The 24,263-nt window shown below is 41.4% G+C and overlaps 2 protein-coding genes across 8 annotated transcripts in view; both read left to right on the top strand.

Moving 5' to 3' along the window:
- Window positions 1-23,961, top strand: part of LOC127530802 (zinc finger protein 391-like) — a 281,112-nt gene extending 257,151 nt beyond the window's left edge. For all 3 annotated transcript variants that reach the window (XR_007937468.1, XR_007937456.1, XR_007937459.1), the window contains one exon: window positions 20,561-23,961. The gene's annotated coding sequence lies outside the window, so the exon portion shown is untranslated. The remainder of the gene's footprint in view (window positions 1-20,560) is intronic.
- LOC127530798 (zinc finger protein 37-like) overlaps window positions 1-24,263 on the top strand; it is a 151,035-nt gene that overhangs the window by 124,221 nt on the left and 2,551 nt on the right. For 2 of the 5 annotated variants that reach the window (XM_051938302.1, XM_051938301.1), the window contains exons 2-9: window positions 740-827; window positions 1,021-1,047; window positions 1,144-1,372; window positions 1,842-1,914; window positions 2,131-3,327; window positions 13,902-14,657; window positions 18,607-19,659; window positions 24,033-24,228. In XM_051938302.1, the coding sequence (XP_051794262.1) occupies window positions 3,102-3,327; window positions 13,902-14,657; window positions 18,607-19,659; window positions 24,033-24,228 (2,231 nt within the window). In that variant the 5' untranslated portion in view covers window positions 740-827; window positions 1,021-1,047; window positions 1,144-1,372; window positions 1,842-1,914; window positions 2,131-3,101. The remainder of the gene's footprint in view (window positions 1-739; window positions 828-1,020; window positions 1,048-1,143; window positions 1,373-1,841; window positions 1,915-2,130; window positions 3,328-13,901; window positions 14,658-18,606; window positions 19,660-24,032; window positions 24,229-24,263) is intronic. The other 3 variants (XM_051938304.1, XM_051938303.1, XM_051938305.1) reach the window with 2 other exon arrangements.

Genomic DNA, 24,263 nt, shown 5'->3' with positions numbered 1-24,263 from the left:
AATGGATTTACGGTTGACAACACTCAGCATACTGTGAAATAAGACAAATAAACAAACAAACAAACAAATAAAATGTAAATCAACAATTTCTGACAGTTTTTAATTGTAATTTAAAAAACTTTTAAATACAGATCATTTAATATGTGATTTTTTATATCTACAATACATAATATATGCACAATTTATTGTGTTATTGGATTTTAAAAACACTTTCCAAATGTAACTTTGAATAAATACATTAAAATGCATTTTTTAAAATACAGATTTATAATACAGTTTGTTTAATACACATAATGAAATTAGAATGACATTAAATTATATTTTTCATAAAATTACTATTTTAATATGTAAAATATATAATATCTACACAGGGCTGCACAGTGGCCCACAGTCCCCATGATCCTAGTGAGGATAAAGCGGTGTATAGAGAATGGATGGATGGACATTTAAGTGACATTTAAAAAGGCTCCATGTGTAGAATTTGAAGATGTGTTCCTTGGATGACCTCTACTGGATGTTTCAGAAAACACAAAGGCATCATGACAAAGTAATGTGTGGAAGAACACAACTTATTGATTTGTTTTACAAATGCAATCCAGAAATGTGAAACCTCTTCCGGTGGCCACATCCCTAACATTTGCTCAGCAGCCTCTAAATACAGTCACATACTGTGTTTCAGTGACATGAAACTTCTAAATATCTGTGGTTTTATGTGATTCATTTCTGTTTACCCCTGCAGTGTAATGATTAGAACCATATTTCTGTGTGTCCTCCTGCGGTGTCACAGCCAGCCGCCCCTCGGACTCAGGCCTTCCTCCAAGCAGCGGGTATGTAAACATTCACTGCCTTAATCTTTGCTTTCTACTTAACATGGAGGAGTGGACAAATATGAAGAAACTTCTGAACTTTTCAATTCTTACATTCTGAAAACAATGCCGCATACCCAATTCTACAGTCATTCAGTTATAAATTCAGTCCAATCACTTAATCATGGCACTAAAACTGTTTTCCATCCTGTAGGCCTCCCCAGGGCCTACACCCAATGCTGTGAGGAGACACCACCAAACTGCACATGGGAGCCCCAACACCACACTCATTAAATCCATCAGACAGTCATTGTGTGTTCTTGTATCTTTGTCCCAGAATGTGAACTCCATATAGGCAATGAAGCTGACCTTCATCACACTGATGAATTACAGATAAGTTGAAATAGAATAAAAAGATTCACACTAAAGAGTTTTGGAGAAGGTCGAGTTTCTTGATGCAGCCACATGGTCAATAAACTGTTTGCCTTCCTCAGCTTCACCAGATGCTGTAGCAGCTGGGTCTGAAACCTTCCTCCTTGGGCTCCATTTTCAACTTCCTCAGCCAGGTGGAGTTAAACTCTCTGTGCTCCTCTAGGGGGGTAAACACACCTATAGCCATTCATTCTCCCATAGACACACATGCACTCTCTCTTCTATTCACATCCACATACTGATAACAAAAGGGAATGTATGAAATCAACATGAAGCTCAACGTGGTTCCTTCACCAGCTTTATTGTCATCACACAGAGTCCAAGTATAAAGACAAATGCAGTTGAGTGTGTAACTGTAAGTGCAAAAGAAGCAGTAAAAATGCTTCATGAACAGTTTGGGTGTCTACAATATAATACGGTATAAACAGTACTCAGTGGTGTGATCACATTAAGTATATCAATGGAATAAACTGTAGAAGACAATATAAAAATAGATAAATGAACAATATGAGATATATGCAGTTATTCTGTATCTTTCTAGTTTTGTCTTTGTAGCCTTGCTGTTGTTCAGAATCTGTTTTTATATTTTCTTGTATATTTTAGATGAATACTCACAACTGTGATGACAGACAGACGGATAAAGATGAAGAGGGCGGACGACAAAGGTAACCTTCAGGTGTGCTCTCCAGTTTGTTGGCCAAATATCCCATCATGGCTGTTCTTTTACCCAGATGTGGATCCAACCATCCTGAAGAACCACAAGTCAGAATTCATGAATGACATCATCAAGGCCCATACTGAAGAAGAATGGGGTTCTCATATACAAATGTACTCAGACGGATCTAACAACGCTGATAATGATGAAGTCATTGTTTTTTTTTATTCTTTCCAGTTTTCAAGATCAGAAAAGGCTTTAGAATTCCAGATGACAGCATTCACTGCAGAGATATCAGGGATCATTTTGGCACTTTGATGGGTGATGGACAACAAACTGGTCAAGTCAGTCTTATGTAGCGATTCATCAGCCGTGTTGACATCAATAGAGAAGCAAACTCCAAATCCAGACCCAATTTTCTATTAGAAATATTTCAAGCACTGTTTCACATTCTCAGAGCAGGGTGTGAGGTGGTTTTATTTGGGTTCCAGCACATATGGGTGTGGAGGGCAATGAGGAAGCAGATAGCTTGGCACAAAGAGCAACCAAGGAGGAACGAATAGAATTTGATTTACCACACGGAAAGTCAGATTATGACTCTGTCATTAACAAACTTGTCAAAGAAATATGGCAGAAGGTTTTGGAAACAAAAGAAGAGGGGGACTGATTTTGCTATTCAAGGTAAAATGGGAAAAGTAAGAAGGCACTCCACTGATGCAAGAAGAGACTCAATTGTTCCAACCCGGCTAAGACTCAGACACTGCAGTCTGAAAAGTGGACTGGCTTTGATTGGGAAGCACAGAGAGAGGAACTGTGAGTGTGGTGAAGTAGAAACTGTGAGAAATGTTCTTCTGAAGTGTAAGCTCTACTCATGCCAACAGAAGAAACATTAGAGACTAGGAGCAGCTGGACGAACTGTTTTTAATCTTTGCTTTCTACTTAACATGGAGGAGTGGACAAATATGAAGAAACTTCTGAACTTTCTCATGACCACAGGACTGCATAAGAAATATGGAGGATTCTCTAAGGACTATGAGTAACATCCAGTAGGTGGCAGCAATACGCCAGTGATGCGTCTAGTCCGCCTAATTCAATGAGGAAGAAGAAAGTAACTCATTGTTTCTGCCGGAACTTCACAGTGTGACACCCGGCGGATGTGAACAAAGAAGCATGAGCAGAGTTAGCTTCACTGCTGTGTGGACTGAGCTATGAAACGGCTGTATTATAGTATGAATGAGAAATATCAGAGCGATAAAGTAACGATGTGTTCAGTTGAGTATCTGAGAGAGTTGATCAGCGACAGACTAACTGCTGCTGCTGGAGAAATATTCTCTGAGTTTGAAAAAACCATCGTCCAGTACCAGGAGGAGATCGATCGTCAGCGCAGACTGCTGGATGTCATCTGGAAACCACACATCCCCTTACAACCCATAGGTGTGTATGTGTTTTGATGGTGAAGACTTCCACTTATAGCATGTGTAGTGGTTGTGTACTCTCTTGCATTGTGTAGATAATCAAACTGGGAGCATCCTCTCTATTGGCATCAAATCCGCCGTTTATTTGCAGGAGCTGGTAAAACACACTGGTATTGCTCTCACAGTCGTGCACGTGGTAACCTCCAGATAATGCTAAAAACACAAAACAATTTATTCAGCACGGAGGTTAAACTTAATTAGCATTTTGCTAGCGGAGCTTAAACTGGTCATCTTACCACGACAACCGAACACAGCAGACTAAGAACGCAATGTCGGGGAACACACCATAGATATGAAGAGTAGATAGCCAGCAGGCTGTAGCAGCCGGCTAAGCGACGTGCCTACGTGGTGGCCATCTCGGAGGGGGCAAAGTTCCCATTCAAACAATGCATGCACATTGAAAATAAATCAGAATCTGCTCATTTTTCAACCGATTTTCGTGTGGTTTAGTTTGTCAACGTCAATACATGTGCTATTGATATAGAATATTTGATCTGGAAAAAAACACAGAAAAAGGCTTCCTACAGTGTTTCCCCTAGGTTGAGAATTTACTTGTGGTGGTGGGCCGGGCGGTGGAGGGGGACGTCGCGGTGTTTGATAAGCGCATTCAAAATAATCTCGTCAAACTGGTTTATGAACCATGTGTTATTTATTGCACATTGATGCAACTTAAGCCTGCTGCAGACTTGCTTTAACACACAAACAGAACCCAAAAGAAAATCGAAAAATAAAGGGAAAGAAGCTACTTTAAGCTACCGTATTTTCACGACCAAAAGGCGCACTGTACCTAAAGGCGCAGTCTCAGTTATGTGTGCCATTACTGTATTTAACACACACATAAGGCGCACCTGATTATATGGCGAGGGTTTTATATACAATCCACGCCCACACTTCCCCCTTTAACGTTCTCATGGTGTCCTCTACTACGTCGGCCTTACAACAACACACACACAAGCATACAAGTGTGCGTATTTAAAAATAGAGCCGGAGCAAAACTGAGTTTGGTTGTGCTTTATTTAAGTATTGATTACAAAGTACTAACATTTTTTTAATCATCAATAGGCGCGGGCATGGTAAAACACACGGATTAAACAAGCACACAAGTGTGCGTATTTAAAAATAGAGCGGGAGCAAAACTGAGTTTGGTATTCACTTTTTTTTTTTTTTTTACCGGTAATCGTCATCAATCAAACCCATGGAAGTCCTCATCCTCTGTTTCTGAATTGAACAGCTGCGCTAAACCTCCATCAAACATGCCAGGTTCACTTTCTTCACTGTCAGAGTCACTTTCCGTGCCGTGCGGCGCCTCGGAAATGATGCCGGCTTTTGCGAAAGCTCGAACAACAGTGTAACAACGTTAGCCCGAGCATCTACAATCCATTGGCAAATTGTGGCGTAACTCGCCCGGCGCTGCCTTCCACTCTTAGTGAAACTGTGGTCCCCATCGGTCATCCATCGCTCCCACGCCCCTCGCAGCCTTACTTTGAACGGCCGGTTCACACCGATGTCCAGTGGTTGGAGTTCCTTTGTCAGGCCTCCCGGAATGACAGCAAGCTCAGAGTTCATTTGCTTCACTTGTTTTTTCACATCGGCTGTGAGATGGACACGCATAGAGTCACAGATCAACAGCGATGGTGATGCGTGGAAAAAACCACCTGGTCTACGTCCGCCTTACAACAACAACACACACAGGACGCACTGCACCATAGGGCGCGCCGCACAATTTGAAGAAAATCTAAGACTTTTATGTGCGCCTTATAGTCGTGAAAATATGGTACTTGCAAAGCTGACAGTTTGTCAGAGCAGTGTATTTTTCTCTGTTTTGAAAAAAAGATCTCCAATGCCTTTCTGTATGGAAAGGATTGGGGGTCAGGTCCATTTATGCTGATGTGCATGCATGCAGCAAGATGCTCCCCTTGCAGCCTGTTCCTCAGTTCAGTTTTGAACTAAAAGAGAAAAAAAACTTGCATAACCATAATGCAAAAGACAACAAGAAAATTAACTGAAATTATTCACATTGTGCTCTTATGCATTATGGTTTAAATCACTTACCCTGTCCATTGCTGAGAAATCTCTCTCACAATTTACACTTGCCACTGGGATGATGAGGGCTGCAGCAGCAAGTTGGGACAGGCAGGGGTAGACGTCCCCCCATTCATCGTACTCACTGGCCAGCAGTTCCAGGATTGCTCCTTGGCTTTTGTCCTAACCAGGATAGAAAGAAGCTGACATAAAATAGAAAATGTCATTATAAATTTAAAGCCCTGATTTCACATTAAATTTAATAAAATGATTTTTAATGAAGTTTTCCCAACAGCACATTGTAGGACGTTTTCCTTATATAAAACTTTGCATCCCACCTGCGGTGTTTCACTTCTTTCATCTTCACTCTGTCTCTTACGCTTGAAATAGCTTCCAATTGGCTTCATGTCTTGAAGAAGAAAATGTCACAGTCAGTCTCTGAAACAAAACCAGTGGTACAATAACAAAAAGTCAGTGTATGAGGAAGAAAATAGTATATAATCAACAATAACTTAGTGTATTGAAGAACACTGATATTATTAAAAAGGCATCTGTTTAGCAATCAAAGACAGTTTTATGATTAAAAAGGTGACTGAAAATTTTCAGTCACCTTTTCCCCACTCAATATTTATTTATGAATATTTATTAGCAAAATGAAGTGCAACAGTGATTGCGTTATTAGCCAATGACTGGAAACTTTCACTAGGAAAGTGAGTTTGTTTATTTGTTCTGTCGCATGTATTTTTAAATGATGAAATACAGAACTTTCTTGCAAGGCCACGTGTCCAAGTCGGCTTACTTTACAGATGCCTTGTCCAATAACCGCTTCGCTGGAGCCGCGAACCGGAGAGATAACAAACAGGAGCGCTGTTGTTGTGAACTGGGAAGCTAATGCTAGCGACGGATGCTAGCCGCCACGGCTAACACCTTCTTCCCTGTTCGTTAACGTTCGAGGCTCCCGCTGTCAGTGACTGCCGGCTACCTTTAAGATATAGTTGCTGTTAAACACAACAGTGCGTCTTTTCAGACATTTAATGATTTCAATTTAGGGGATGAAAATGTATTAAAGTTACTTACCTCTGAGACACTTGAAGCAAGCAGGGCTGTGCAACGCTGCAGGTGGTGTCAACCTAATGAGTGCTTAACAAGGTGGGTCGGGCTGGCGGAATACACGAGTGTGTTGGTGTGTGCGCGCCTGACAACCCAGTGAGAGACCATAAAGTGAGAGACAGACAGGTGGACTGTTTTGCCTACACGGTGCCAGTAATTATGACCGTGCGTTTTTTTTTTTAATTCATCTTCTTGGGCGGGTGTCAAGCTACTTGGGCGGGCCACCCAAGTAAAGTTCATGTAGGGGAAACACTGGTGTTTGGTTTCCGCCAAACATGACGTCTTGTCTGATGGCCAAAAAGCTCAATTTTGGTCTCATCAGACCAAAGAATCTTCTTCCACTTGACCATGGAGTCTTCCACGTGCTTTTTGGCAAACTCTAGTCCAGATCTAATATGACTTTTCTTCAACAGTGGCTTTCTCATTGCCACTCTCCCATAAAGCTTTGACCGGTGAAGAACCCGGGCAGCAGTTGCTACATGCACAGTCTCTCCCATCTCAGCAGCTGAAGCTTGTAACTCCTTCAGAGTAGTTGTAGGGTCTTGGTGGCTTCTCTCACTAGTCTCCTACTTGTAGGTCACTCAGTTTACGAGAGCGGCCTGATCTAGGCAGATTCACACAAGTGCCATATTCATTCCATTTCTTGATAATTGATTTCGCTGAACTCCGGGGATGTTCAGTGCCTTGGAAGTTTTTTTTGTAACCGTCCCCTGAATTGTACTGCTCAATAACCCTTTCCCTCAGTTGCTTAGAGTGTTCTTCTGTCTTCATGGTGTAATGGTAGCCAGGAATACTGACCAACCACTCTCTGGACCCTTCAGACAGCTGTTTTACAACTCAGTCACTGGAAACACACCCACACCACTCAGGTGATCTTCATTTCACTAACTGTGAGACTATTGGCAACAATTTGATGGACCTCTATTGAATTAGCCCATTAAATTAAAAAGGGGTGAATAATTATGCAAACAATTATTTTCATTTATATAATTTTCTTTCATTAACATTACTTTATAGAAATCTGTTTTCACTTTGAAATTAAAGAGTTTTTTCCAGTAAATTTTTGTGTTAAGAGAGACAAATGTTATTGACCATGATTGATTTATGAAAGCAATAAAAGAGTAAACCATCAAAGGGGTGAATACTTATGATAGGCACTGTGTGTGTGTATATATATATATATATAAGGGACGTGCGCGACTAGTCGTTTAATCGTTTAACCGTCTACTCATTTTTTAAATGTTTAGTATTTTACTAGTCGGTTAAACGCTGCATTAAGTTGCTGCACCTTGTTCTTCGCGTCTCTGCCTTGGCTTCTTTGTAAACAGGCTGAGCAGCCAGGGAGAGAATTGCTCCTCCTCCCCTCCCCTCACACGTAGCAGGGGGCGGTCGACCTCCGGATGACACGTTCATTTCTCCAAACCGACACCGCCTGTCCGTTCACCCCCCCCCCCCCCCCCCCCCCCCCCAAAAGGGAGTGGGAAGAAGACAGAACTTATTTAATCCCACCCCGAACAAGGTTACTTTATTACTTTATTAACAATTTATTTCTATAGAACCAAAAATTAAATGGCAATAATATACAGCTGTCCAACACACCACACACATCATTAAATAAATATTAAATCATTTGGCCAATTACTCCTACTGGTTTATTTGTTCTTTATACTTTCCAAAAACCTTTTGTTTATATCTCTGTTTAAACTGGACGATATTGAGGCTTTGCTTCAGTTCTGTATCCAAATTATTCCACAGTCTGTGACACTAAAGCCTTTCCTCATCGTCCTATGTTCTGGAATGATAAAATTTAATTCCTTGCGTAGTCTATGGCAACATGTTCGATCTTGAAATTTATTTTGTAAATTGTTGGGTAATAGTTTTTTCTAGCTAGGAATAAAAATTGAACCAGTGAAATTCCACAATATCAAACATTTTTAGAAGTTTGGATTTTAGGAATAATGGGTTTGTGTGTTCCAGAAAGTGGGCCTTGTGGATTAAAGGAACAGCTCTTTTCTGTAGTAGGAGTGATGGTTTTAATGTACTCATATATGTGCTTCCCCACATTATAACACCATAATTTAAATAAGGAGAAATCAGAGAACAAAACAGTAAATGAAGGGATTTGCTATTTAAAAAATGCTTCGCTTTGGCCATAATTGAAATACTTCTCGATATTTTAATTGAGATATATTTTATATGTTGTGTCCACGTAATTCCGTCATCAATTATGACTCCAAGGAACTTTGTCTCATCCACTCTCTCTATATTTGTACCATCAATCTGAATTGTATCGTGAGCATTAAAGCTGCTATTACCAAATATCATTACTTTACTTTTATTTACATTTAGTGATAGTTTATTTTGTTTGAACCATTTGCTAATTTTTTCAACTTCCTGTAGCAATTGCTGTAAATTATCTCCTGATGCAAAAACATTTGCATCGTCAGCAAATAAAATAAATCTCAGGAATTGAGATGTTTTACAAATATCATGAATAAAGAGATTAAAAAGTTTAGGACTCAGTACTGAACCTTGTGGAAGGCTTCAGTCACCAACTTCAAGGCAGTTTGATGTTCACCCGTTTGCAGGCATTGTTTTCTGTTTTTTAAATAACTGCTAACCCACTGTAAAGCAACTCCTCTGATACCATACTGTTCAAGTTTTCTAATTAACATTGTGTGATTAATTGTGTCAAAGGCTTTACTTAAATCAATAAATAACCCTACAGCGTATTTCTTATCTACTGCACTGGTCACTTCCTCCAGTAAATCAAAAAGTGCATGTGAAGTTGAGCAATTGTTTCGAAACCCGTACTGATAGTCAGAGATTATTTGACTTTTTTCAATAAAGCTGTCAAGTCTTGAGTTAAAAATTTTCTCTAGAATTTTTGAAAATTGTGACAAAAGCGCAACAGGCCTATAGTTGGTGAATTGATGTTTGTCTCCTGCCTTGAACAAAGGAATTACCTTTGCTGCTTTCATTTTATTAGGAAAATGACCAGTTTGTAGTGAGAAATTGCAAATATGTGTTAAAGGTTTTAAAATCCCTTCAATTACCGTCTTTACTGTTCTCATGTCTATATCATCAAAATCTGTGGATGTCTTGTTCTTACACTTTCTAACAATATTTAACATTTCTATTTCATCAACCGGTTTAAGAAACATACAAGTATATATTGTGATATTGGATATCAGTGCCGTTGTCCGATGTGATAGCCATTTGTTTCTGTTCTTGCAACCCCCAGTTCATCAACACATCCCACAGGGCAGCCGCTATATTTTCACCAGTGTGGGAGTCCGGAAAGTAGGAGACTTCTAAGCTTCTTTAGATCAAAGTCATTTGTGCGAAAGTAACAGTAAAACTGATGTAGGACTCAGTAGTACGACTGGACCATAAATCTGTGGTGGTTGCAAAGAAATCCACATTATTAAGCTCCGCTTTTACAGACCCCAAGCATGCCTCCTACATCTGTGGAATGGCGACTTGGTAAATAGTTCAGTGATGGCACTTGGTATCTGCAGTCGAATTCTTTCAGCATTTCCAAAAAACCTTCTTGCACACGACATTAATGGAGAGTGTGCATTTCACTATATAACGTGTAATGGCCGCAGTTAAACCTTGGTGGCGCTTGGAAGTTTTTTCATGTGGTGTAACAGAAGAAAAACTTTCACCAATTGTTGTCTGTGTGCTTGCCTTTCGTTTGTCTGCCTTCATGGGAGGAGCTCGTGGTGTTTTAGATTTTAAGAAAACGGCATACAGTTCCTCGTGGTTGTGTTCGAGGTGGCTGTGCAGATTTGTCGTGTTTCCTCACGACGTAGCCACAGTCTTTTGGCATGACTTGCAAAGGTCTTGCGTCTGTGACTCGTCTTTCTCGTGTCCTGCCATGTTGTGTTGTGGCGCTGGTAGCAAAAGTGCTATTCGGGGTGGGGGGAGGGAGATTTAAGGTCGCGCTCGATTAGTCACAAGTAAATGTCTATGCATGCAAAAAGCATGATTTATACATCTAAATAATCATAAAATTATCGCGCAACTTTGCGATAAGGATATCGCATTGACCATTATTGCAAAAACAATTTTTTTTTGATATATCGTGCAGCCCTAATGGTGTCTGTTAGTTGATGTTTGTGGAGTTTTAAAAACGTGATCGTTGTGTTGATTGACCCTGGAAACAAGACCAAAGTTTCCTGTTCAGAGGTGCTGGAAGTGTTTATCTGAACTACTCCACACTGACAGCAACTGCATTGTGTTATCAAACAGTTAATAATAAAACTGACAGAGGACTCAGTCATTCCATCATTTCAGTCCAGAGACATAATTCCATGTATAGAGACCATTCGTGATCTAAAGAAAGCGCACGTACAGAGTTAGAGAGTATAGAAGTAATGTGTTCAGCTGCATTCCACTATTAACATGTTGGGTTTCACTGATGAGTCAAATCAACAGTACAGTAACCAGCAGTAAAATAAGAATAACATTAAAATCCAAATGTCCTGACAGGTTTGAAGGCTGAAGAGGACAGCAGCTTTATTCAGACAGATTTTAATGGATCCCCATCAAACCTGTCTGTGTGGTGTGTAGAAAAGTACCCAGTGGTGTTTACCATTAGAATCTTTGTGATCCTGTATCCGCTATGGAACAACGTGTTCATAGAAATGTTCAGTCATTTGGAGATGCTTGTATCATTCCTGCTGCTGTGTCATGGCTCCTAGACTTCTATTTAGGGCTGCAACTAACGATTATTTTAATAATCGATTAATCGGCCGATTATTTTTTTAGATTGATCGATGAATCGTATAAAAAAAACATTTTTAATTTCCACCTCTTTATTCAGAAATAGAAGATTTGGAATGAAAGAACAAATAAGATCATTATAGGGAAGCCTTCATCTTCAACCATTGACAGAGGCCTCACGTCAGTGACGTTCATGTTGAGGATGCTCTCAGTGAGACAGCTGCTTCCTGTGATGGACATGATGTCTTTCTCATCATAAAGCCTATCAATGCAATTCATCCTGCCTCATTCCAACACAGACCAGTGTCTTCACTGAGATGTTGTCATAAAAAAAAACTTGAGGCTTAATTTTCAAATTATTACCACTATGGTGTGCAAGCAGTGGCGACTGGCCAATAGAGGGCGCTCAGGCGCCGCCCCCCCCCCCCGGTGTTTTTGATTTTTCATTTTTTAAATAAATATTTATTAAAATAAACAATCAATTATTTTTAGTACCATGCGTGTTTAAATTCGCAATTACATGTCATGTACATAATATTAAATAGAATTTTCGGGAACAATAGTTTCCTGCTCATCTCTGCTGAGCTGCTGGGGCGATAGAGCTGCCAATGACTGACAAAAGATTCGACATAGCAACAGAAATTTATCCAATCGGAGTCGTCGAATCTGATGCCCAGAGGGGCAAAATCGATTTTGCCCAAAGCCAAGTGTGAGCATGCGTGAGTGCAGTGGGTGCCAGTGTTGCCAACGTAGCAGCTTTCTCGCTAAATCTAGCGACTTCCAAAGCGTCCTAGCGACTTTTTTGTGTCAAAAGCGACTTGCCACAAATCTAGCGACTTTTTCTGCCGTTTTGGAGACTCTGACCGGAAAACTGGGATCATTCTGCAGTTACTGTCCTCAACAAGCAGCAGGTGCTGCTGTGAGCTTCTCCCCCTCCCAGAGCACAGGCTGTCAGTCCAGTAACCCTGCAGCAGTCCCAGAGGGTCATTGAGCACTTTGCCACACAGAAGGACAAAAGGGCAAAATTCCAGTGCAAATAAGACGCACATGGACAAAAATGATGGTACCCTTAATTCAATCTTAACTTTGTATTTTGTTGCACGGTGGTGTTGTTGAGCCAGTCACTGCAGTCAGGTGATTTCTGTAACTCTCAGTGAGACTTCTGCACGTGTCGACTCCTGGTGAGCAAGCTGCTGCAGCTGTCTCAGGTGTGAAGGCTGTCCTTCTCCAGACTGCATGTTTCAGCTGCTTCCACAGATGTTCAGTAGAATTCAGATCAGGGCTCATTGGAGGCCACTTCAGAACAGTTCAGTGTGTTGGTCTTAGCCATTCTTCAGTGTGTAACTGTGTGTTTCAGGTCATTGTGTCTTCACTTTGTATGCTTCCCTTGACCAGATTTTTCTTTGTATAAAGTTGACTTTAGCACAATACATCATCTAGCAATGTATTGCACTTAGTAATTTTTGGTTATTTTGCTTATTAAATAATTATTATTTCACAGAGCACTGATATCCTGCTGTTTCTGTTCAGTTGTATCGGGATGGTTCCTGAAACTGACTTGATATGGCACAGCCTCACTTAGAATATTTTTCACCAGCCGCCACTGTGTGCAAGTTACGTAATGCATATTCAAACCATGCTTTAGCTGATGAAAGTGAAATAAAACCTCTCAGTCACACACGCCCCATCTCTGTCATTAATCAATTAATAAGCTAACCCTAGCATCAGACAAGCTACCAGAGAGACTGATATTACGTTTCCTCACTTTAAAGCGGAACAAATGTAGGATAATGCAGTGACTTAAGGTGCGTATGTCCACTAGATGCGACACATCGCATGTGGCCAGTTGGTGCGTTTCCAGCTGCGATCCTGTGTGTTTACCTGCAGCTCATTTTTATAAAGTAGACTCGACTTCTACTGTCCTTAAACATCTAAACTAGCCGTCGGTGAACTAAAACCAGGACAGGTTCAGCTGCTGCACAGATTATTTGTCGCCTCAAATGCCTTAGAAATACTTTTCCCTGAAGTGTTTTCGAAATAATAGAGAAAGTTTTCCGCCGAGCCGCTGTCTTTATCGGACTCATCTACCGGACCGACCGTCAAGCACTTTATTTATAGATCAGTGCCGTCAAGCTGAAAGCGTGGTCATGTGACCACGTAGTGGCCCGCTCACATCAGTGCGATTTTCAGATGCGTGCATTCGCATGGAGTGGACACGCAGCATGTCTTTGTTTTGTGAAGCGTGAAATGCTCCCGTACTTTTGAGGACTTCGGTCAAACTGTTTTCTCCGTGCTGGTCATGTTTAATTTATTGAATTTACTTCCCTTTGAAAGTACCTGCTATGCTCTGCCTCCACCTCGCTCTGTTCAACTCGCTCTGCAGGTGAAGTAGACGGCTCCACGACATGACGAGTGACGCATGAATCGCACGACACAATGAATGGATAATGCAATTCATTGCCAACGCTTTTAATAATTGATTATTATCAATTTTATCGATTCGTTGTTGCAGCCCTATTTCTATTATATACCATCATATTCTTTTTGCGTCAAACATTCGACTCTTGAGCTGATTTTGTTGGAGACAGCCAGTCCTGGACAAAGTGACAGATGTGTGTTCTCTCATCATCACAGTAGTAACCATTATCCTTTGTCTCTTTGTCCCTCCAGAGCTCCCACAGTCTTATGTCTGTGAGAATGAGAAGACTGTTGACCATCAGCCCCATGACCAGGAGAGAAACTCCATGGTGGACCATGAGGACCCAGAGCCTCTATGGATTAAAGACCAGCAGGAGGAACTCTGCACCAGTTGGACCCAAACAAACCCAGAGTTTTCTCAAATTAAAATGGAACAGGAAGAATTGTGCATCAGTCTGGACCAATCAAACCCAGAGATTTCTCAAATTAAAATGGAACAGGAAGAATTGTGCTCCAGTCAGGACCAATTAAACCCAGAGATTTCTCAAATTAAAATGGAACAGGAAGAATTGTGCACCAGTCTGGACCAATTAAACCCAGAGATTTCTCAAATTAAAGTGGAACAGGATGAACTCTGCTCCAGTCAGGAGGAAGAGTTAATTGGATTGAAACAGGAGACTGATACCTTTGAGGTGACTCCTGCTGATGAGGAAAGTGACCACAGTGAACCAAAACCAAACAGTGATCAGCTCCTGTTTCACATCTCTTGTGTAGCTGAGAGCTCAGATCAGGAAGGAAGCAAGGATGTAGACTCAGGATCAACTGGATGTATCGAGCAGAAACCAAGACATCAGAGTAACAGCAGTCACAGTAATGATGTAGACAATGCTCCATTGTCAGCGAGACAGTGTGATAATGACAAGGCAAGAAAATCTGCAACATGCGAGGTCTGTGGAAAAGCTTTCAGCAATAAATCAGTTTTAATCGTACATCACAGAACCCACACAGGTGAGAAGCCGTATTCTTGTGAAACCTGTGGAAAAAGCTTTAGTCGACGGTCCTATTTGACTGTCCACATGAGATGTCACACAGGTGAGAAGCCATATGGTTGTGGAACCTGTGGAAAACGCTTCAGTCAACGGGGCCATGTGACTGTCCACATGAGATCTCACACAGGTGAGATGCCATATTCTTGTAGAACCTGTGGAAAAAGCTTCAAACATCGTTGTCGATTAAAAGCACACATGAGAATCCACACAGCTGAGAAGTCGTGATCCTGAAACATCTGTGGAAAACATAATGTCAGAACTAAGCTTGAAACAACATGGAAGAGTTGCTACAGGTTAAAAGTAGATGTTTTAGATTCAAAGCACCTTTAGTCTGTGCTTCAACAACAATTGTGAGGAAGTATGTAAGCAATCCTTGATGATTAGACCAGATGGAGTCTGGACTGTGGTGGTGGTGGAGCAGGCAGAAGAACCAAACTGAATGTCTGGATGGATATTCACTTTTTCAACCGATTTTCATGTGGTTTCGTTTATTGTCAACGTCAAAATGTGCTATTAATGGAGAATATTTGATCTGAAAAAAAAAACACCGAAAAAGACTTTCTACAAATGTAGCCTGCAAAGCTATTTAATTTGATAAGTATAACATTGTTTAGTAATATTTTTATTATTTGAGAGCAGTCCTAAAGAATTGCCTGTAATCTCAATCATAAAATGGGTTTGGAGGAATAAGATAGATGCTAATCTGGATATATATGAGTTAGGCTTTAGAACTACTATTGGTAGTACTGGTGATATTAATAGTAATGCGACTATTATCTGTCTGCTTATCTGTCTTGTCTTGTAAAGTCCCAAATAACGCGATATAAATTTGTTTTATTATTATTATTATTACTACTAGTAGTAGTGGTAATACACCAACTACTGCTGCTGATACTGTCTCTGCTACTACAACTTGTAATACTAGTACACATGCTGATACTATGTCTACGACTCTAACAGCTACTTATACTGCTCCTGCTGCTTGTGATTTTAGTATTACTACAACTGCTTGTACAGCAATACTACAGTTACTATTAATCATCTGGTATTTGGTTGTCCAGCTGTTAGCTCATGTTAGTGTTTTGTTAGTGGCTAACTAGCTAGCTCTCATAGACTGGAAGCTCTCAACAAGATTTAATAATGAAAAAAGAGCCAAAAACTATTTTTACCTGTGGAAAGTTATTCCAAGTTTCCTTGTGTTGACCGTCCGACGTAATGTGCAACTGTATGCAGCACAATGAGCCGGCATTCTTCTTAGTTTAGTTTTCGTGCCACTGACATCAATGGAAAACACTGAAACTTTGCCCCCACTAGCTTAGTGTCTCCGTAGGCACGCCGCTCAGAGGGGCGTGTCCTATCTACTCTTCATATCTATGGAACACACCCCAAGTCTGCAGGGGCCCAGACGTTGTGCGTCCACACCATATCCAGTGGTCACCTTGGGAACCAAATATGTAATATGAGATGGCAAGTGGAATCATTACCTCCACTTCACATGTAGAACATCATGAAGTGTTCAGGTGAATAGTTAACGGTGAACTGAGACACATTGTGAGGAAGAGAGGATGGTCTCATAATATGGTGTCTCGGGCTGCACGATATTGGAAATATGTGCGATATGCGATATGGGTGTCAAGAACTGCGATATTGATATATATTGGATATCAGTGCCGTTGTCCAATGTGACAGCCACTTGTTTCTCTTCTTGCAACCCCCAGTTCATCAACACATCCCACAGGGCAGCCGCTATATTTTCACCAGTGTGGGAGTCCGGAAAGTAGGAGACTTCTAAGCAGCGCATTTTCAGATCAAAGTAATTTGTGAGAAAGTAACCAGTAAAACTGATGTAGGACTCAGTAGTACGACTGGACCATAAATCTGTGGTGGTTGCAAAGAAATCCACATTATTAAGCTCCGCTTTTACAGACCCCAAGCATGCCTCGTACATCTGTGGAATGGTGACTTGGTAAATAGTTCTGTGATGGCACTTGGTATCTACAGTCGAATTCTTTCAGAATATCCAAAAAACCTTCTTTGCACACGACATTAATGGAGAGTGTGCATTTCACAATATAACGTGTAATGGCCGCAGTTAAACCTTGGTGGTGCTTGGAAGTTTTTTCGTATGGGGTAACAGAAGGAAAAACTTTCACCAATTTTTGTCTGTGTGCTTGCCTTTCATTTGTCTGCCTTCATGGCAGTAGCTCGTGGTGTTTTAGATTTTAAGAAAACTGCATACAGTTCCTCGTGGTTGTGTTCGAGGTGGCTGTGCAGATTTGTCGTGTTTCCTCACGACGTAGCCACAGTCTTTTGGCATGACTTGCAAAGTTCTTGCATCTGTGACTCGTCTTTCTCGTGTCCTGCCATGTTGTGTTGTGGCGCTGGTAGCAAAAGTGCTATTCGGGGTGGGGGAGGAAGATTTAAGGTCGCGCTCGATTGATCACAAGTAAACGTCTATGCATGTGAAAAAGATGTTTTATACATCTAAATAATCATAAAATTATCACGCAACTTTGCGATAAGGATATCGCATTGAGCGTTATTGCAAAAACAATATTTTTTGATATATCGTGCAGCCCTAATGGTGTCTTGTTGGGTTTAAAACCTGTAAAAAACAGAGACAGCACAAGGAAGAAGAGACAGTACTCGAGCTCTTGTATTTAACTTGCCGCAAGGGGAGAGAGACAGGCTGTACACACCGTAGCATCAGCCACCCAACTCCAAAGAGCCTGTGTCTCCCCTGCGTCTTTTTATTTGCTTCAGACAGGAATGTAACAGAGGGTGGTACCATGACTCGTCATGAGATGACAATGGAAAGACCTTCTTCACGAGCAGTAAGATATTAGCAGAAAGACCTTCAGATGCAGACGTGTGGTATTTGCGTCTGATTGCCTTGTTTTCTAGAAGGCCTAGTTCTGGTTGCCTCTCGGTACGTGCTGTGTCTGCATGTCTCTGCCATAGAGTACAAAGTACACGTAGAATCATGGTTTAAAATATATACAGAGTCATGGTTCAAAAGGCACATACGTTTCACAGTCAATCAATGATAAATTAATGAGAATCTAAAAGCAAGTATTCTGTTCTAAGTTTCCTAAGTATATTTCTTCTAACACAAGTACTATAAGTATTCTGAACATAATTCTTCTGACATGTCTGTTAGTTGATGTTTGTGGAGTTCTAAAAACGTGATCGTTGTGTTGATTGACCCTGGAAGCAAGACCAAAGTTTCCTGTTCAGAGGTGCTGGAAGTGTTTATCTGAACTACTCCACACTGACAGCAACTGCATTGTGTTATCAAACAGTTTCATAATAAAACTGACAGAGGACTCAGTAATTCCGTCATTTCAATCCAGAGACATAATTCCATGTATAGAGACCATTCGTGATCTAAAGAAAGCGCACGTACAGAGTTAGAGAGTATAGAAGTAATGTGTTCAGCTGCATTCCACTATTAACATGTTGGGTTTCACTGATGAGTCAAATCAACAGTACAGTAACCAGCAGTAAAATAAGAATAACATTAAAATCCAAATGTCCTGACAGGTTTGAAGGCTGAAGAGGACAGCAGCTTTATTCAGACAGATTTTACTGGATCCCATCAAACCTGTCTGTGTGGTGTGTAGAAAAGTACCCAGTGGTGTTTACCATTAGAATCTTTGTGATCCTGTATCCACTGTGGAACAACGTTTTCATAGAAATGTCCAGTCATTTGTAGATGCTTGTATCATTCCTGCTGCTGTTTCATGGCTCCAAGACTTCAATTATAAACTATCATATTCTTTTTGCGTCAAACATTCGATTTGTGAGCTGGTTTTGTTGGAGACAGCCAGTCCTGGACAAAGTGACAGATGTGTGTTCTCTCATCATCACAGTAGTAACCATTATCTTTTGTCTCTTTGTCCCTCCAGAGCTCCCACAGTCTTATGTCTGTGAGAATGAGAAGACTGTCGTTGACCATCAGCCCCATGACCAGGAGAGAAACTCCATGGTGGACCATGATTACGCAAAGCCTCTACGGATTAAAGACCAGCAGGAGGAACTCTGCACCAGTCTGGACCAATCAAACCCAGAGTTTTCTCAAATTAAAATGGAACAGGAAGAATTGTGCACCAGTCTGGACCAATTAAACCCAGGGTTACCACAAATTAAAGTGGAACAGGATGAACTCTGCTCCAGTCAGGAGGAAGAGTTAATTGGATTGAAACAGGAGACTGATACCTTTGAGGTGACTCCTGCTGATGAGGAAAGTGACCACAGTGAACCAAAACCAAACAGTGATCAGCTCCTGTTTCACATCTCTTGTGTATCTGAGAGCCCAGATCAGGAAGGAAGCAAGGATGTAGACTCAGGATCAACTGGATGTATCGAGCAGAAACCAAGACATCAGAGTAACAGCAGTCACAGTAATGATGTAGACAATGCTCCATTGTCAGAGAGACAGTGTGATAATGACAAGGCAAGAAAATCTGCAACATGCGAGGTCGGTGGAAAAGCTTTTAGTCATAAATCAGATTTAATCAAACATCGCAGAACCCACACAGGTGAGAAGCCATATGCTTGTGGAATCTGTGGAAAAAGCTTCAGTCGACGGACCAATTTGACTACCCACATAAGATGTCACACAGGTGAGAAGCCGTTTTCTTGTGACACCTGTGGAAAAAGCTTCAGTCATCGGTTCCATTTGACTAGACACATAAGACGTCACACAGGTGAGAAGCCGTTTCTATGTGGAACCTGTGGAAAAAGCTTTCGTCAACATTCCAGTTTGACTATCCACATGAGACATCACACAGGTGAGAAGCCGTTTTCTTGTGACACCTGTGGAAAAAGCTTTAGACGACGGGACTCTTTGACTATCCACATGAGACGTCACACAGGTGAGAAGCCGTTTCTATGTGGAACCTGTGGAAAAAGCTTTCGTCAACATTCCAATTTGACTGTCCACATGAGACGTCACACAGGTAAGAAACCGTTTTCTTGTGGAACCTTTGAATAAAGCTTCAAACATAGTTGTCGATTAAAAGCACACAGCTGAGAAGTCGTGATCCTGAAACATCTGTGGAAAACATAATGTCAGCACTAAGCTTGAAACAACATGGAAGAGTTGTTACAGGTTAAAAGTAGATGTTTTAGATTCAAAGCACCTTTAGTCTGTGCTTCAACAACAATTGTGAGGAAGTATGTAAGCAATCCTTGATGATTAGACCAGATGGAGTCTGGACTGTGGTGGTGGTGGAGCAGGCAGAAGAACCAAACTGAATGTCTGGATGGATATGGTATTGGTACAGACTGCTACATTTCTGCTATCATGACATCCTTCATCAGCAGAGCAGTGATTGGAGATATTGTGAAGCTGTTTGGAACATTTTCACATCCTGCTGAGAGAACATGGCTGTTCAGGTGTGAACATACTGCTGGAATCCACTCAGCTTGAGCTCTGCTGTCTTTAAAGGAAAAGGAGGCAACGAGATACAGAGACATTGTGACAGTAGGACACAACAGAGTGTGTCACTGCAGCAGAGGAGATCTGGACGTGAAATAAAGTTGTAATAAAACATCTACAGCTCCATGACTGCTTCATGAAGTGTTTTGAATGTTTTCAAACAGATGAACATTTACAAGTTGTTTCATAATGAATGTAACATTGAAGATCCCCAGCAAGAATATCTGAGTCAGATATCAAGGACATAACCAACATTTTTATGTTTTCAAGCAACAGACACGTGGTTTTACTAGTAGTAGCTGATACACTCCGACAAATGTCAAAACCAGAAATGTTAAAAACAGGTGAAGCTGTGCTGCAGTTTCTGCTGGTTAGATAAAGGTCTTGTGCTATTTATTTCTTCTGTTGTCACCACATAGGTCATCTGTGTGATTTGTTAGTAGGATCTCATTGTGTGGTCATACAGCACATTGAACCCTTGTATTGTCTTAACGTCCTGAACACTCCTCCTGTCCTCAGGGTCAAAAATGACCTGCCTCCACTTAGCCTCTAAAATAGAGCAGCTTAATGGAATTTTAACCAAAAATCTATTTTACATGAAGAAACAACCTGTCATGCATCACACACTTTGTGAATGCCTGTTTTTGCTTCGTCAGAGGGTAGAAAGACTGTATTTAATCAGTGAACACCATTCGTTTTTATACCATTGTTCATGCTGTAACTGTTTTCTTTCTTTAAGTAGAGGTTTGTTATCATTATTATTGCTGCTAAAGGTACTGCATAGGTGTAAGCATTTCTTGTTTTGCAAGAGATAATACTTCTATAGACTAATAAAGTACCAGAAATGTGCAGAAGTGAACTTGAAATGCATTTTTGAAGGGAAACAACAGTGTACTGTATGCTGTGAAATGGAATGTAAAACTACAAAACTCAACTAAAAAATGCTAGAATTATCTCATCTTTTGAATCCTTGCTCCCACTGACAAGATGCATAACCTACATCAATCATAAGAATAGAAAAAATAAATGAATTAAGCAAAATATTACGAACATATTAAGCTCTAATTAACACATGGAGGACAGAATGCAGCTGTATTTGTCACACGTGCAGCACACAGTATTTGTTTTACAGTCCTTGTTACTCCTGGATGACTGAAAAAAAATCTGATCTCTGACCTGCTGGGTACTGAAACCTGAAAACTGCCCTCATGGCTTCAGCAAAGAGAGAACTGCTGGTGTTGTCATGTGCAGCACCTTTCTAACCTCTGAACACATTCCCCGTTACTAAACCATGCTTTAAAGAAATGTTTCATTTGTTTGAAATTGTTAAAACTTGAGATTTGTTGTGGATGGTTGATGTGGCACCTGCACAAGAAAGTTTTAGTTTATCTAAGATCAATCAGTCGCACGCATCATCTAAGTTTTTCATTTTGTGCGTGTTTGTGCACACGCACCTGCGGGTCTGTGTGCGTCGTTGTGGTTGTAGAGGTGTGTGTGATGTGGATGTGTGTTTTAGTCCTATGTGACTGATTTTTAACTGCTGGGTAAAAAATGACCCGAAGACAGTCTTTGTACCCTGGTGGTGTACAGCTTTGATGAAAATGAGGCTCTTCTCTTTTTTCATCTGATTGTGACACAGCTCACATCGCTTCACTCTCATTCTCATGTCACACTCCTTTGCATAGTGTCCCTGCTCTTTACACACATGACACCAGAATTCCCATTTGGACATTCATACATTCTCATTACTGAAGGATGTGACCCTACTGTATACACCGTCTGCAGACTTTCACCTGGCTATCCTGGATTACATGTACATATTCGGGGTCTGTCACGTTCATAAACTTCGCTCAATATGGCAGCGACTGAACATAGTCAGTGAATTTTACCTTGACATACCTTGTGCCATCAGCGATATTTGTACCAGGCCACATCCTCCTCTAAATGGGTGAAACCACCGTCACCTCCTGGCCAATCAGCTTTTCAATGATGTAAAGTGGCAGCGTGAGGAAGGATACTGCCAGCTCATCTTTATTAAGTTCTTTAGCCATTACAGCTGTTTCCCGATCTGGAAGCCATCCAGCAGCCTCTTGAATCCTGCTTCGCTGGTCATTGTGATCTCATATTTCACTGCTGATAGTTGTCGACATGCCATCAGCCCTCCACACACACCTCAACAATTCCATCACCGTTCCTTTCTCCTCCTCAATCAGTTCAATCTGGCACGTTAGCTATTTGTTGTAACTTATCTTAGCTTCATCCTGTTTTTTCTGCTCACTGCTCTTCTCTTCCATCACTTCCACTGCCATTGCTCTCCTCCTGCTCTCCGTCATGCCGTCATTGTCCGTCATCTGTGACGTTGTCGTCCGTCTTTCCGTTGTCATTGCCATGTTTTGCTTTCCTTTATTAGTTTCCGTCTCCATTTGTCTGTGTCCGTTCTGTGTAGTCATTTCATTGATACTGTAAGCGATCGTGTTGTCCTTCCTGCCCACCAACCAAACAGTTTTAGGGAACAGCGGATGGCCATTATGTGTGTTAATTTGGACAGAATGAGGGAGTTGGGAGCCGTGTCCCGTTTTTCGTTTTCCTTCATCCAAACGGAAATCGAAAATCGGATGGTTTCCCGTTTTTCGTTTACCCATATCAATCCGGAAAACGGATGGCCGTAAAGTACACGGACCACCTTGCCCCTCAGTCAGTCCCTGCATCCTCCACAACCCAAACTGACCTGGGAGTTTGGCCAGCAGCCCACCCCACCATTTGTCCCTCGCTGCTGCAGCATCCTTTCCAAGGACACTGAGTCGTGCCAGTGGCTTAGCCACCAAACTGTACAAAAGTGCAGAGATAGGACAGCCCTGCCTGTTCGATCTTTGAAGGTGAATTGGCTGTGTCAAAAAGCCATTACATTTTATTTGACGGTGTGCATTGCTGTATAGTCGTTCTAACCATCCCATGTACCTGTCCCTGAACCTCAGTTTTGTCATTACCCCCCATAGAAACTTTTGTTCCACTCTGTCAAAAGCTGTATTGAAGTCAGCTGTCATATAGATCCCTCCCATAACTGTTCCACCCCGTGTTTTACTGTGAGTATTGTCTGATATGTCCCTCCCAGGTATACTGTACGATTGTGTCTGACCTACTATGTTATGTATTATGTTTTTTAACCTGTTTGCCAGTATTTTTGCCAATACAGACCTGCCAACCTGTACGCATTTTGCGTAGCAGGTACGCAATTTGACATCAAAATACGCTGGTACGCTCCGCCTCATTAAACTACGCAAAAAGCTGCAGACATCTGTGAGTACTGTTAGAAATGTGGACGTGCAATACTCATGCATGATGCAGCAGTGCAGTGGTTCAATTTCAACCAATCATCATAGAATAGCGGAGAATAACGAGTCTGCCGAACCCTTGTTGGCCCGCTCTCTCCTGTCCTCTGCCTCTCTCTGCCTCTCTCCCCGTTCCCTGTGCCCCCCCCGCAGCAGCTGGCGGTTAAAACGGTAAAATGGTGTGTGTGTCTCTGTGTGTGTGCACACGTGAGTGTACGTGTGTGTCTTTTGGCAAATATGTACTGTTAACAACGTTACTTTCACGTTGAAAATACGATGTCATATCAGGGAAATAAGCACCGAGAATTTTTTTTTCCTATCGACATGAGCGCGAGGTGTGTGTGTTTGTGAGATTAAGTGGTACGCAAAATATTTCACCAAGGTTGGCAGGTCTGCCAATATTTTGTAGACTGATGGGTCTGTAGTTCACTCACACACACACACACACACACACACACACACACACACACACACACACACACACACACACACACACACAGAATCTATAAGATATTTAAAAGCACAATTGTACTCATCACAGGAATGCTTTTGTTGTTTGCAGTGGAGGAAGAGCAGTGTCGCCAGGACCAGGAGGAGACTGCAGCAGCTGCTGCGGTAGCTGAGAGGATGGAGGAGGAAGAAGGGGATCTTTGTGATGAGGGGGTTGCCATGAAGGAGGAGGACCCCATAGGCAGACCCCAAGTGCAGTACAAGCAGCACCAGCGCATCGCTGGGAAAAGGCGCGGAAAAAAGCGGAGGTGAGCTGCTCATACTGTTGTCTTTTATGTAGGGT

This window comes from Acanthochromis polyacanthus, chromosome 18 (genome assembly GCF_021347895.1).
Source record: "Acanthochromis polyacanthus isolate Apoly-LR-REF ecotype Palm Island chromosome 18, KAUST_Apoly_ChrSc, whole genome shotgun sequence".
NCBI classification, from domain to species: domain Eukaryota; kingdom Metazoa; phylum Chordata; class Actinopteri; family Pomacentridae; genus Acanthochromis; species Acanthochromis polyacanthus.
Note: the sequence above shows the minus strand (reverse complement) of the source record. Positions and strands in the feature narration are given on the sequence as shown.